The 14,053-nt window shown below is 39.6% G+C and overlaps 2 protein-coding genes across 3 annotated transcripts in view; one reads left to right on the top strand and one right to left on the bottom strand.

The window, feature by feature from the left end:
• The window catches only part of smyd2a (SET and MYND domain containing 2a), a 40,428-nt gene extending 38,034 nt beyond the window's left edge, over positions 1-2,394 (top strand). The window contains exon 12 of the mRNA XM_035422816.1: positions 1,397-2,394. Within this exon, the coding sequence (XP_035278707.1) occupies positions 1,397-1,480 (84 nt within the window). The 3' untranslated portion in view covers positions 1,481-2,394. The remainder of the gene's footprint in view (positions 1-1,396) is intronic.
• Positions 2,395-2,892: 498 nt separating this feature from the next.
• Positions 2,893-14,053, bottom strand: part of LOC118230131 (tyrosine-protein phosphatase non-receptor type 14-like) — a 71,577-nt gene continuing 60,416 nt past the window's right edge. The window contains exons 14-19 of one of the 2 annotated variants that reach the window (XM_035422933.1): positions 12,336-12,476; positions 10,243-10,461; positions 8,013-8,141; positions 7,186-7,420; positions 6,432-6,595; positions 2,893-6,156 (exon numbers count right to left, since the gene is read on the bottom strand). In XM_035422933.1, the coding sequence (XP_035278824.1) occupies positions 6,028-6,156; positions 6,432-6,595; positions 7,186-7,420; positions 8,013-8,141; positions 10,243-10,461; positions 12,336-12,476 (1,017 nt within the window). In that variant the 3' untranslated portion in view covers positions 2,893-6,027. Of the gene's footprint in view, positions 6,157-6,431; positions 6,596-7,185; positions 7,421-8,012; positions 8,142-8,168; positions 8,638-10,242; positions 10,462-12,335; positions 12,477-14,053 lie in introns of those variants that run through there. The other variant, XM_035422934.1, reaches the window with a different exon arrangement.

Below are 14,053 nucleotides of genomic sequence, written 5' to 3' on the forward strand. Positions count from 1 at the left end.
CAAACAACCATATCACTCGTGAAAAAGTAATTGCCCCCTTAATGGGCTGAATGACCTGTTCTTGTCATTATATTATGGTATGTTATGTTAAATTTACAGTATTAACTGATTGTACCACATTTAGCAGCAATAACTACAACCAAACTCTTCCTGTAATTTGATATCAATCTTTCACTTCACTGTGGAGGAATTTTAGCCCACTTTTCTTTGCTGAACTGCTTTAATTCAGACAAATTGGTAGGTTTTCATGCATGAACTGCTCATTTTAGGTCCTGCCACAGCATCTCTGTTGGGTTCAAGTCAGGACTTTGACTAGGTCACTCCAGGACTTTAATTTGGTTTCTTTTCAGCCATCCACATGTGGACTTTGGATAATTGTGTTTTGGGTAATTGTCTCACTGCATGACCCAATTACACTTCAGCTTCAGCTCATGGACAGATGACTGGACATTCGCCTTAAGAATTTTCTGGTACAGAGCAGAATTTGTGGTAAATAAATAATGGCGAGTCTAGGTCCCAAAGCAGCTAAGCATTCTTACACCATCATACTACCACCACCTTTTTTGTTTGTTGGTATGATGTTCTTACTGTGAAATGCTGTATTTGCTTTACGTCTAACATAATGGGACCCATGACATCCAGAAAGTTACTCTTTTGACTCGTCTGTCCATAGAACCTTATCCCAAAAGACTTAGGGGTCATCTCGGTGCTTTTTTTTTTTTTGCAAATGTGGTTAGCAGTGGTTTCTGCCTTGCTACTCTCCCATGAATCACATTTTTGGCTTGTTGTGGAGTCCTGTACGCTGACTTTAGCTGAGGCTAGAGAGGCCTGAAGTTCTTTGGATGTTCTTCTGGGATACTTTGTGACTACTTGGATGAGTTGTCGCTGCACCTTTAGAGAAATTTTGGTAGGCCGCCCACTCCTGGAAAGATTCGCCACAATTCAAAGTGGTTCGGTGGAGTCCCAGAGCATTAAATGGCTTAGTAACCCTTTCCGGACTGAAATATTTCAACAACTTTTTTGTGGTGACACTTTGATGGGCAATTTGGTGTTTGATAACTTTTTTCATGAAATGAAATAATTTTTAATATGTGTTTTGTGTTTACCTATTTTTACTTTGTCTAATGCATTTTGTCTAAAGATCTGGAACCATTAAAAACCAAAAGCAATAGAGGAAATCAGGAAGGGGACAAATACTTTTGATTTTAAATGTATTATTAAGAACAATTGTCACATTTCACAGGTTGCAGCTGTGGTTGGAACAAAAACTTAATATAAAAAGTATATGTTTTTCCCACTTGATTGAGTTTGAGAATGGGTACAGGCAACATTCTGCCTTTGTGTGTGCGTGTCACAGCTGGCAGAAATGAGGGAGCCATTTCTCTGTCTTCCCCAGGCGTTGGCGATCATGGAGGTGGCTCATGGGAAGGATCACCACTACATTGCCGAGATCAAGAAGGAGATTGAGCTGCAGAAATGAAAACACTGGCGACAGCCATGGCGCCAACCCCCCCAAACACACACACACACACACACACACACACGGATGACAACTTGGCCCGCTATCACAGAACACATCTTTCACCTCTCCATCTCCTCGTGTTCATTTCTGCCCAAATGATGAAACTGATCATTTCTTTTCAGTGTCGTTTTCAGTGTCGGCACGTTTTGCATCGTGATTACTTTTAGCGTAACAATGTAGCATGGGTAGGCATGTGCTCCCTACTTCCTGTCCCGCATAATGGCTGTGGCAAACTTGGAATGCTTTTACACAATTCAGTAGTTTTCATACAGTACTAAAGCTGTGGACAGTCCCAACTGGTAGTATAATAACACTTGGAGGTGGAATACTGTAGAGGAAACTACAGTTAAATAAATGGTACTTTTAATATACTAGGATTTTCTCATTTTCTGCTGGGAGATCTGTTGCAGTTTACAGTATTTGTGGCTTTGAAGAGGTTTATATATGAAGCACAATATTTTGTTGCGTGATGGATATTTTCTACTGAAAAGAGTTGTTTCTTTGGGGGTGATTTACACAGACCCCCCCCCCCCTTTCCATTGTTCACTGTCTGAAGGGTCCTGCAGCCAACAGGGCTGTTTTCCCAGTGCATTTGTGATACTCAAGGTACAGTTGCCACAACACCAAAAAAACTCCACTGCGTGCGATCGCTAGCAGTGCAGCCCATCTGCCTACACCCGTCCACAGCTCACCTCCCAGACTTCAGGAGGACTATGGGTTAAAAACGCCTAAAACATCGGTGCTCTTCTGTCTTTTTATGTATCGTAAATGCATGTCAAGGAGGGAATGCAATCTCTTAACAACCTTGTTCTTTTTGATTTGAAATTGTCCTGCATCTGCACTGAATAAAAACCCTGAAAGACTACACAACATTTTTGTGGTGCCTGGCTCTCTCGTTCTGAGTGGTGATTTTCGGGCTTCGAGGCCTGTCAGAAGTGTTGGCCCAAGCTGCTTTGTACTGCCTCCCCACGCAAAGGACCTAAGTAAAATGGGGTCAAACCTAAGCTGTAGCAGTGCGTTGGGTCGAAGTTAATCCCAAATTCTTTAGTGTGAAGCATCCAGGTTTACAAGACCATCCTGCTACCCCGATTAATCTTGGCAGAGTAATCCCTGTAATCTCCGTGTTAGTCTTTTCATGCGACTAAAATGGAGTATGAACCAACAACCTGTTTGGGGCTGTCCTCTGACAACCAAGCCACTGAACTTGTGAACCTGGTTGGGCTTACCACCTGAAATGTATTGCCTTGTGTGTACACAAAACACACACACAAACACACATTCACACACACGCACTATGACCATGTACCTTAATGGATACTGCATATTACAGATTCAATACGACCAGTTAAGGTGAAGAGTACTAGATGAAAAACTGTGAAATAATGCTTTATTGCATAATGAGCGAGATTGACAGCATTGTACATTTTATAAAAGAGACAATGCACTTGCACAGCATATACAAAACCTATGTACATCAAAGTGTTTAAAAAATCATGATCATTAGACAAGGGGAACTGCAGCCGTGGAATGCAATGCAACACGAAACAATACTGTCACATTAGGAAGAAGTGCAAAAAACACTTGAAAAGCATAAGCTTATATACCGATTTGAGTATATATACACGCGTTAGAATACAAAAAGGCATGCATAGTTTCATTCTTTTATGGTATTAAACAGTACCAAGTCAAAACCATATAAATTCTGCATGTCCAAAGCGGAATATAATACAGAATTGCACAGAATTAAAAAAAAATCAAAATATTTATATATATTATTAAGGAAAAATACAGAAATATGATAATACAGACTATTTTATAAGGTCTGTAGAAGGTATTAGGCACTTAGTTTCTCTGGTAACAGCCTTGATTTGAAATAAAATGGCTCCTGGTTGAGCTCTTAGGGGATATTCTATGTCTCATTAGCCGGATGGAACTTGGCAGAAAACACTAGATAAGGAGTGTACTGGGGATGGGTTACTAACATCTCACTGCCCGGAGAGATGCAGATGCTTTAAGCATTACTCTTCTTCAGGCGGGAAGTTATTTCCAGATAACTGAGCTCAGACATCATAGTTTTTCTATCCTTTGCCATTTAAATAATCCCTAAAAAGTCTTCACTTGTGCTTTTTTCATTTTTTTTTTTTGTTGCTTTTTTCACGAGCTGAAACGTATCAGCCCAATTTTCAAAAATTTCAGCTGCAACCTGGAAGAGTCAAAGCAGGTGCTCCATGTCAAATCTAGAATTGGTCACATGGTATAAATATGATACGTGACCCTGAGGACTGAATGATGCTTTCAGACTACAGTCAGTCAGGACCCACTCTGTCAGTTCTTAATGACTTGACTGGAACATAGACTGAGCTGCTGCTGTATTTTCAGCATATAGAGGTATTTAGGAACAACAGAATATTCACAGTGGGCAAACTACACATATTCACTCTCAGGTAAAGTGGATCTACAGCCAGCTTGGTGTCTTAGCCATCTGAAATTTGCTGACAGGAAGCAAATGCACCACTTGTAATTTTCCCTGGCCTTTCGCAGCAGCAGCTCAGCAGTTAGGAGCTGGTATTCTACTAGCTATACTGGCTAAATGCCATTGTCAGTCACAAAGGTCATGTCTCATGCATATTACACAATGTACCAAAGTATTGAGATTGACTAGTGCACCTGTTTAAGCAATGCCCAGACAGACATCCCTCTGACATTTCAGCATCTGCAGAAAAGCCTCAGGGAAAAGGCTGCAACAGAATCTTGACTGCTGAGCAGGAAATTCAGATAAGATTTTTACCTCATCTAGGTGTTTGTGCTTGTATATATAACAGGCTCAAAATTCCACAGACACACCTGTGAGTGCACCCTTCCTGGGGGAAAAACAAGCACCTTGCATAATTTCAATGACAAAACAAATGACAAAACCCCATGTTTAATGGCCTGATATTACAGAGCTTCGCCAAGTCAATTGGGAAGGGCTTTTAGTAAGAAAACAAAGAAGACTGGAAATGTATGTGGATTTATCAACAAGCAACACTGTACAGACAACACAGTAATATCGGAAATCAAAAATGGAAAAGTAAGAAATGATTAATGGAATATGCGAAATGTTTAAGGAAAAAAAAGAAGAGTAGACATAAAAACCACAAATCAAACTTAACACACTGATGCCCAAAGTGTACAACGATAATGACTGAACAGTAACCTTAATGATAGGAAATGTGTTTATTTACATGTACTTTTTTTCAATTACGGCAAGAACCTCACACACCAGGCGGCTTCAGCCTTGAAGAGGTAAGTCAAATATTAATGAATTTAAAAAAGGATTCTTCAGTAAGAAAAATTACAGCAATCTTGTATTGCAACCCAGTATCTAATCTTCAAAAAATAGCATTTCACAATACAAAATCTGATAATACATGTAGAATTGAAAGTAGTTCAGGAGAATTTAGGAAATGAAATGAAATACTGATTCCAAAATATATTTTTATAAAACTAAAAGTAAACAATGGTAAAACTGTAAACTGTTTTTCCAACTATATAAGAAATGCTAGCAAAAGGCAATGACTTGATTCAGAGCAATTTCTAGGCACCAAATTCACTTGAGAATGTCAGCATTCACTAGAAAAATGCATGGAAAAAAAACAGATTTAAATGTCAATAAGAAAATAAATTAACATTAAAAATAAAATATTTTTAAAATATTAAATATTGAAATGTCTTGACAAGTTTTCAATGTATTTTACAATGATCTGTTGTAGCACATTTCCAGAACTGAAAACATTGGAAAGCTGCAGTCTATATTTAAAGGTTTCTACAGTTGTCCCCTTAAAGGATGATTTTAGCACAAGTGTGTGCAGCCCTCTGCTGTTACACAATGGTACTACATTACCACACAAATCTGTCTCTCATTTGGGCTTCATTTTTCAAAAACCTTTATAGAGCTTCCTCATAGTTCAACCAGTACACTTTTTTTCTTTGCCATCTTGCTGTTCCACATGCCAAAATATATATTCAATGCAAAATGAGAGTATATTTGTTTTCTCCTTTTCTATCAATCAATATTGGGAATTATACTAACCTTAGACTGAAGATCTTAAAAAAAACTGAATCTTTTGTTGTGCAGAAATGCTATAATCAGTCTAATAAAGGAGAATTTGCAAATCCAATCATATATCAGCATCAAAATCAATATACCTTTGATCCTAATTGGCTAATTTTTAGCATACAGGTTACATACTGCAATCTTCTTTAATTCACCTGTTAGCAAGATGACAGATTCTCTCAAATTCTGAAGTGGCTGTAGCATTATCAAAAAATGTATAAAGCCATTATCAATGCAACTGAGAAAAGGAGACAAACACATACTCATTAAAAAAATAAAGGCAGTTGGTGAAATGCTTGTCATGGTGGCTTTAAAAACACACTTGTTTCTGAGGCGAGTACTCTGTACCGACACCATGTCTGTTCTCGATAGGAAAGAAGAGAAAGCGTTGTCTCCAGATGAGCTCAGATCAGATCAGACGTGAGTTCTTGAGGAACTGGATCAGCACCTGGTAGACAAACTTGTACTGGGAGATGGTCTGGACCATAAGCATGCGCTGCTGCCGGATTCGGCCCAGCATCACGGGAACATCCACCCTCTGCAGGAGAGAGGACATCATTTAGCAATGTCTGTCATGCACATTGCAACAGAATGTATGAGACACCAAACGCATCCAGAAAAAATTGTCTGAACTGTGAAATACGCATATCTGTAAATAAGAGACCTGAAAATACACTTTTTTTTTTTGGAACAGTTAAGCTAGGTACAGAGTAGAGAAATGTGTCTACAGGCAATGTGAAAAGCTCAGCTCTGTGTAGGAATGGGCAGAAATAATAGCAAAGATTGCAGGTGTTTCGTAGACCACGTCCCTACCTCGTTGTGCTCCAGACAGCTGATCATGAGCTCGGTCAGGATGACCACACCGGTCCGGCCCACCCCTGCGCTGCAGTGCACCACTATGGGCGGGTTCAGGCTCTTGGAAGTGTCCAGCATGCTGTTGGTGTGCCGGCGCACCGACTGGATCTCCTCAAGGTACGCTGGTCACAACATCAGACAGTGTACAAATACTGTATTGGGTGCAGCATTTATAGTGTGTGGTCCTATTCTGACAGACACAATGATGGCTATCTAACATTCTGGAAACACATTAGCATCTGTGCCAAATACAGATACAATATTGTGCATGGAAAAGGAAAAATCAAATTCGATCTTACCATATACGGCCAAATAAGAATGCAGGCCCAACACACATTTGAGCTCTGTACTAAACAGTTTAATCCAGTTATATACTATATATATATATATATATATATATATATGCTGAATCGTACCTTTCTCAAGCATTTACTAAACCTAACAAAAAATTAAAGGGCTGAGAGGAGATTTAAAAAAAGGATGTTACCCTTAAGGCGGTATACACTTTAAAAGAAGAGCCTGGCCAAGTGTCACTTTTTTTCTTGATCTCATTTTGTTTATTGACTGCAAAATTGACACCAAATTGATTGCAACGTTTAACTCCGAGTCAAAATGGAGGACAAATCCTAACTGAACCCAGGCCATGATTTGATCAAGAAATCAAACCCTGAGAAAATCGGTAGTGATTGACGATGACTCGATGAGCACTTACAGAGAAAGCCCTGGACGTATTCTGGACAACCATGGTCAGGCCAGTCAGTGTATTGCAGGTGCCACACCGTCCTCTCCTGCCCAGACAGCAGGTGCTTGACCTTTAACCCCGTGGTGGCATAGCAACCCGAATCCGTGCGGAACTTGGTGGTCACTTTGAACTTGCCGTGAGTGGCCGAGTTGTGCTTGGACCCCAGCTTAGGCCAGTACCTGTGGCTCTTCGACCTGCCACCCTCCTGTGATCAGGGACAGGCAATATTTCACATATACGCATTTGAAATATGTATTTGCATGCATGCATTTCATATGTAATATGTTTGCTTCTTTTTTTGGATGGTTTGTGGCTCTTTGCCCTTAAAAGGCAACCTACACCTCTACCAATCTGATGGTAGTTTATTGATATGTTTATATGAGGCATTTAATATTTTGTCATATTCAGTGTATATTCAGTTATATTCATACTTTCCTTCTTTCTAAATGTAGGATTTCAGAAGCCAGCTAAATATCACAACATCTCTGAACAAATGGGCTAATTGCACTAGGTGAGTGGTTCAATTAAGCAATCACACTGACAATACATTACAAAGAAACAGAGTGAATGGTCTCATTTATAATTCAATAACAGTATACTGTGCAGGACACATCATTTTAACTGTATGTAAAATTTTACTGAAACAAGAAAACTGAGCATGTGACATCCATTTTTCTCTAATCTACGGGAGATTCACAACAGGTAATAGACAATATGCTGAGATTGTATGTCAAATGAGCATTTTCTTTTCCCTCTCCTAATGAAGCTCAGGATCTCTTTACAAATGCTCATCGTACCTCTTCAGCTGTAACCATGGCAATGACATTCACTCCCTGCTCCCAGATCATCTGCCAGAAGTCCTGGCATGTGTTTGGCAGGGGCCCCTGAGTGGCAATATAGTGCCATTCTTCCCCACTGATCGTCACCTGGACAAGGACAAGATAACAGTGCATACCAACAGCAATGGAGCAAAATACACACCAAGGTAAAACAATGTGAGGACCGGCATTATATAACAAACACCACTTACTTGGAGGGCAAAATGAAATGCAACTGATTCTTTTTACTAGGGGTGGAATATTTTATTATTTTCTCTAAATAATTGCAAGCCCATCTGAGGACTCTTATTTATTTATTTTTCCTAAAACCCATTCCACAGCAGACCTGCTTAAAGGCATTGCAGAGGATTTTTTCCAGAGGGGTGGTGGGGGCATCCCACCCATATTTTTAACCCTGAAACTGTGTGATTGCAGCATATCACAGTCGTCTGCCAAAGCACATCCATTGGCCAAATAACAACTGCCAAAAAGACAAGAAAAGATACTTATCAGCTGGCAGACCATTACATGCTGAAGAACAGGTCCTCTTGTTCTTGTTGCAGTGGCTTCATGAAGTCACTCAGCCACATCACCTAGGCCACCACTAAAATGTATGTATTATTTATATCTATGTAATTATGTAAATAACAAATTGCAGTACCAATTTGGCAACTCATTGTGGCTCGTGACCACAAACAATAGGCAGCTGGCGGACCAAGCTGAGGATATTTTTTTGCTCAGATGTGGAAATAAGCGGTTTACTCAGAATCCACATGAATTACACATGATTCAGCCCTTTCTGTGGAAACACATGGAACAGGCAGTCAGGAGAGGCGACAACCTTAAGGAACCTTTGGAATGCATTCCCTGGGAATTCCATTAGCCCAACTTGCTGGGTAAGCTCATAATTTTTATCACACCAGTTGACATGTGCCTTATGTGAAAATAGCCTATTATTATATTGGATTTGAATACTTTGGACACAATTAATGATAATGTTTAGCTAAAGGCGAGACAAAAAAAAGATTAGAATACAAGCTATCTTGGAAATGATGACTTATGGCAATCATAAATTAACATTACACATAGCTGTTCAGATATTCATAAGTATTAACTCAACTTTTACAAATATTTTTGGCTGGACCGCAACAGCAGGGCCAGCCCTACAAACGCAAATGTCTGTGACTGAGTGAGTGACTGAATGAGTGATGAAGTTACACCATTGGTCGGCCAAGTTATGACGTCACACCATTGGTCCAGCCATATACTAGGTTTTGACCTGGTCTTGTTTAAGTGAATTTTTGTTTAGACATGGCAGATCTACTGTTCTGCAACCAGCATTTATCATAGTCATTTAAAAGTCTGTAATTTCACTATAGCCTGGTTCCTCTTGAGATTTCTTCCCATTGGGGAGTTTTTTTCTCTCCACTGGGGAGTTTACCTCATGTGCTTTCTATTGGGGGCGTCAGGCCAGGTTTTCCTCTTTTTAAGCTGCTCTGTAAAGTATCTTGGGAAATTTTCTGTAACAAGTGCTATACAAATGGAATTGATTCGATTTTTTGATTTGAAAAGAGAAAATACCACATCTTCTGAGTGCAATGCATTGTGGAAAATTACAACTTTCAAATTATGATTCTTCAAGTACTTCTGCCTGGATCCATTTTATTTTACCAATGTTCCATGTGCACTTAACATTTTCCATGTACTTCTTATAATGTATGAATGGTGCATTGTAAATATGTGCATGTACTCTTTCAAAATATGCCTACTTATTACTTTCCATTCTGTCAGTAGTGGGACAAAATAGTTGCCACTGTACAGATGCAGACTTAATACTACTACTATTCTTTCTTCTCAATGATAGGATCTCTATGGTTTTTTTTTTTAAATTTTTTTTTTTACATTGGTCGCTGTCATTTATTATATGAATGATCATGTTCAGAAACTACTAGTGAATATAAATGTTACCAATAAACTAGTTAGCAAGTAAGCTAAACATTAATTTTATTCAACCAAAAACATCATTATCTTAGTTGGTAGTAATTAGTAATGGGGTGAGTGTCAAAGTGACAATGTGAATTAATCTCAACCGGAAGTAAATTAAATAAAAAAAAAAAAACATTATTATTAAACAGTGTTTGCTCATCCTTCATGAGTCTAGGCTTATAAAAGTGATTAGATGCTGTATAAACTAGCTGTAGGTGCCCACCTTGATGTGCGAGGCATTGATGTAGCCAGTGTTGTTCTCTTTGGTGGGGACCAGCTCCAGCCGGTTCTCCTCGTATGGCACGACGTCCCGGAAGCGATTGCGCTCGGCGTTCTCGGGCAGAGTTGCCGTGGTAGCTGCGCAGTCAGCTCTCTTCTTGGGGATCTGCTCGTACTCCGTGAAGATGCGCTCCTCCTCCAGGGTCCGCTCCAGGTGTTTGCACTGCAGAACATGGAGAAACACCTCAGTGCAGCCCAACCTGACCTGGCCGCAGCACTTCAACAGTAAATTGGAGCCCTGAGCAGACCAAAGTTAAATAGCCTTCATATGTCCCATTCTTAAAAGCCCCCATCAGGAAATCTGCATTTAGCTCAAGCATAAGTGCTCTATGGAAAGGCAAATTCCCATGTTTCAGAGCTCAGGAGATCTGAGTTTGTCTTATTTTTCTATTTGGGGAGGGGCTACAGGCATGGGCATTCTGCAGATGCTAGATTTCACAGTCCAGAGAAGCTAAATGGTTATTAATTACAGGAATTGTATTGGCTTGGTGAATTGTCAATCACATGAGCAGGTTGTTTGCTTTAACTGTCAGCAGTTAGTGCTGGTAAGCTCTGAAACACTGAAATCTGGTGTGGTGAACAGCTCATTAAATTAAACAGTGTATAATTGTAACTTACTGAAATGTGCTAAAGATAGCCAAGATTTTTATGTAACCTGAATTAATGTTTTACTGAGAGATTTAGTGTGTTGCATAATTACTTTGTAACAGCCCTCCAGGGAAACTGCTGTACTTACATAACATTGACAGGACATTAATTCCGTCATAATTGTCTATTATTTAATTCTGCTGCACTGTACATTCAAAATGAACTCATCATTTAAAATTTTATTTAATCCTCATCTCTCCTAAGGGAAGCACATATCTTCCTTCCAAAAATATGTTTATTGTGTCATAAAGTTAGACTTAATACTAGCAGTTTCTCTATGTTATTCTATAATAAATACACCATCAGCTTTGCCCTCAGATTGAATAATCTTTCGTTTGTTAATGTGATTTTTCTTCTCCAATTATACTTATATAATTAAGATCTCTTAGAGGTCATACCAGGAATACCTGGCAATCATGTATAAGCAAAGTAGTGCCATACATTCTTCAGCCAGCTAAACATCTGACTATTGAAGAAATAATTAAACAATATTTTAAATCTGACTACTTTCATTGGGATGACTTATAGAACAATATTCGATGAAAATCACAAATACACTGAATATTACTAATTCTATTTCAGTTCCATTACCACCACTGCATGATCTTAGACTAAATTCAACGTTTTAAATGTGTTGCACAAGATAGTCTTTAGGGAGATTTAAAAAATGTACAGCTTTAATTATTGAATTGGCAAAACCATAAATATCTCTACATTATTGTACCACCAGTATACACTACTGGTGGTACAATATACAGTTGGCAATTCTAGTACAGGAGCACCAGAGAGGTTTCTGGGTATTGCATCCAAACCCACCTAACTACATAAGTGGATTAATTAGTAAGCTTAATGGATGTAGGCGGCCATGCTCTGAAGGTAACTCATTTCACCATTCAGAATATTCAGGAATACAGTCAGACCTTTAATAATTGATCAAACTGCAATCATGCCAGACTGAGGAAAACCCCAGAATTATCTGTGAGACTCCAGGACCAGAATTGCCTGCCCCTTCCTTACTCAACATTTGAGAAATTGTAAGAAGGGAAAAAACAGCAAGTACACTTTTCTGCTAACTTAAAAACTGAATCAAGTGTTTAATCTGATGTACACACCTTCTTATTATTCCATTGCACAATGTATGGCTGTACTTGAACAGCCAAAATTCATGTTGAAATGTTATATTGACTTCCTGAAAATAATTTCCTTGGTATCCATTTTAAAACTGTGTTACATCACTTTCACCCAAGCAGAAGTTAAGCAGCAGTTAACATAACATTCTAAATCTGCTAAATAAAACCTTCAAACATCAGACAGATCTGTTTATGTCAGTTAATCAATTCAATGCAGTTTTTTAAAGAACACTTAATGTTCAGCAGCTGATGGATTTACCCGTTCATCGGTGGAGCATTTGGCCACATCCTTCTGCTGGCTCTCAGGAACCGGCATGCGGGCCATGTAGAGGCCGTTCAGGGCCGCCATCATCAGGGGCCTCTTCAGAGAGTCCACTGACATCTTCTGTTTCTCAAGCGTCTTGAGGAAAGAGGACAAGCCTGCTGTCATTACAATGGTAGGGCACAGCCAAATGCTAGGGCACACCGGTGTTTTTCCTACTCTGGGGGAATACGGTATGGCATTCCTGGTCTGCATGACAGACTATGGAGTTCCCTTCCCAGCTTGTCTGGGCTACTTCTGATCCTGTTAGAACTTGACCCTTTGGTTTACTCACAGCATTGATCAACCCTGACCTACTTACTGAGGGTCACATGGGATTAGCAAAATAAATCTCCAGTAATTTTAAGCCAGGGTCCTTGATGTTCCAAAACAACCATTCAGAACTGGGCCAGGGAGGGGGGTAGGGGTGTTACAGATAAACTCACAAACTATCCATCCATCCATCCATTATCTATACCTGCTTATCCTGAGGCCTATCCCAGCATGCATTCAGCGAGAGGCAGGATTACACCCTGGGGAGGCCTCCAATCTATCGCAGGGCACACCACACACCATTCACTCACACACTCATACCTATGGGCAATTTAGAGTCTCCAATTAGTCTACCTGAATGTCTTTGGACCGTGAGAGGAAACCGGAGTACCTGGAGGAAACCCACGTGGACACGGGGAGAACATGTAAACTCCACACAGAAAGGCCCCAAACTGAGATTCGAACCTACTGTACGACCTTCTTGCTGTGAGGTGCCAGTGCTACCCACTGCACCACCATGCCACCCTTCTCACACACTATTGTTGTCAAAACAATAAAAATAAAAGCGTGTGGATCTTGAGGTGTTCTGTGAATCTGGTCTCTATGTGTTGTGTGCAATTTATAAGGATAGGGTCACTTACTCCATACAAACACATTTTGTTTCCATTTTGTTTATTTAATTTGGCATGCACTGCAACATTAATAATGTGCAGCAGGGCAGTCCCTCCTTCAACAGGAAGTTTAAAAGACCATCTGACTGGAAGGGGAGGAGAAATTTGCTAGCATTTTTGAAGATGAGACTGTTGACACAGTTTTGTGTTTCTATCCATTTTTGTGTTGCGCACATATTGTTAAAATTCTGTCACTGATAAAAAGGAGACCTACAGATGGAGTTGTGTGCCTGATGGCATTTCAAATAGGTAGCTCCCTGCTCCATTTTGTGAAATATATATACTTTCTTTTAGATACTATCTGTTTGTACCAAGCACTCTTTGGGAGCACATTCCAACCTCCTACACCACAGACTGTCAACAATTTGTTGCCTCACCATTGCATGCATTTTGTTTTTGTTTGCTTGTTTTCTTAAAATTGTCCTTTTTCCACCAAAACTAATAATTGAATGAAGAAATAACATTGTTGGCAAAGAGGACAGGAGGGAGGCAGTGTTGGACACTCCTGTACGTGGTAATCTTCTCAGCCAGTAAGGGGAAGGGGGAACTGCCTTAGTAGTTGTGCCACATTTTGTTTCTTTTTTCTTTAGTTATGTTTATATACACACACCTCTACACCACACAACACTGAACCAAAAAATTAATGCTTTAATCAGAGGTCTAGCTTTTAGGTCTAGCTAGGTGGTATGCCAGGTGTGCTTGGTGGTTGTAGGTTTGCGGCTCATAATTTTC

The sequence above is a fragment of the Anguilla anguilla genome, chromosome 6 (assembly GCF_013347855.1).
Source record: "Anguilla anguilla isolate fAngAng1 chromosome 6, fAngAng1.pri, whole genome shotgun sequence".
NCBI classification, from domain to species: Eukaryota; Metazoa; Chordata; class Actinopteri; order Anguilliformes; family Anguillidae; genus Anguilla; species Anguilla anguilla.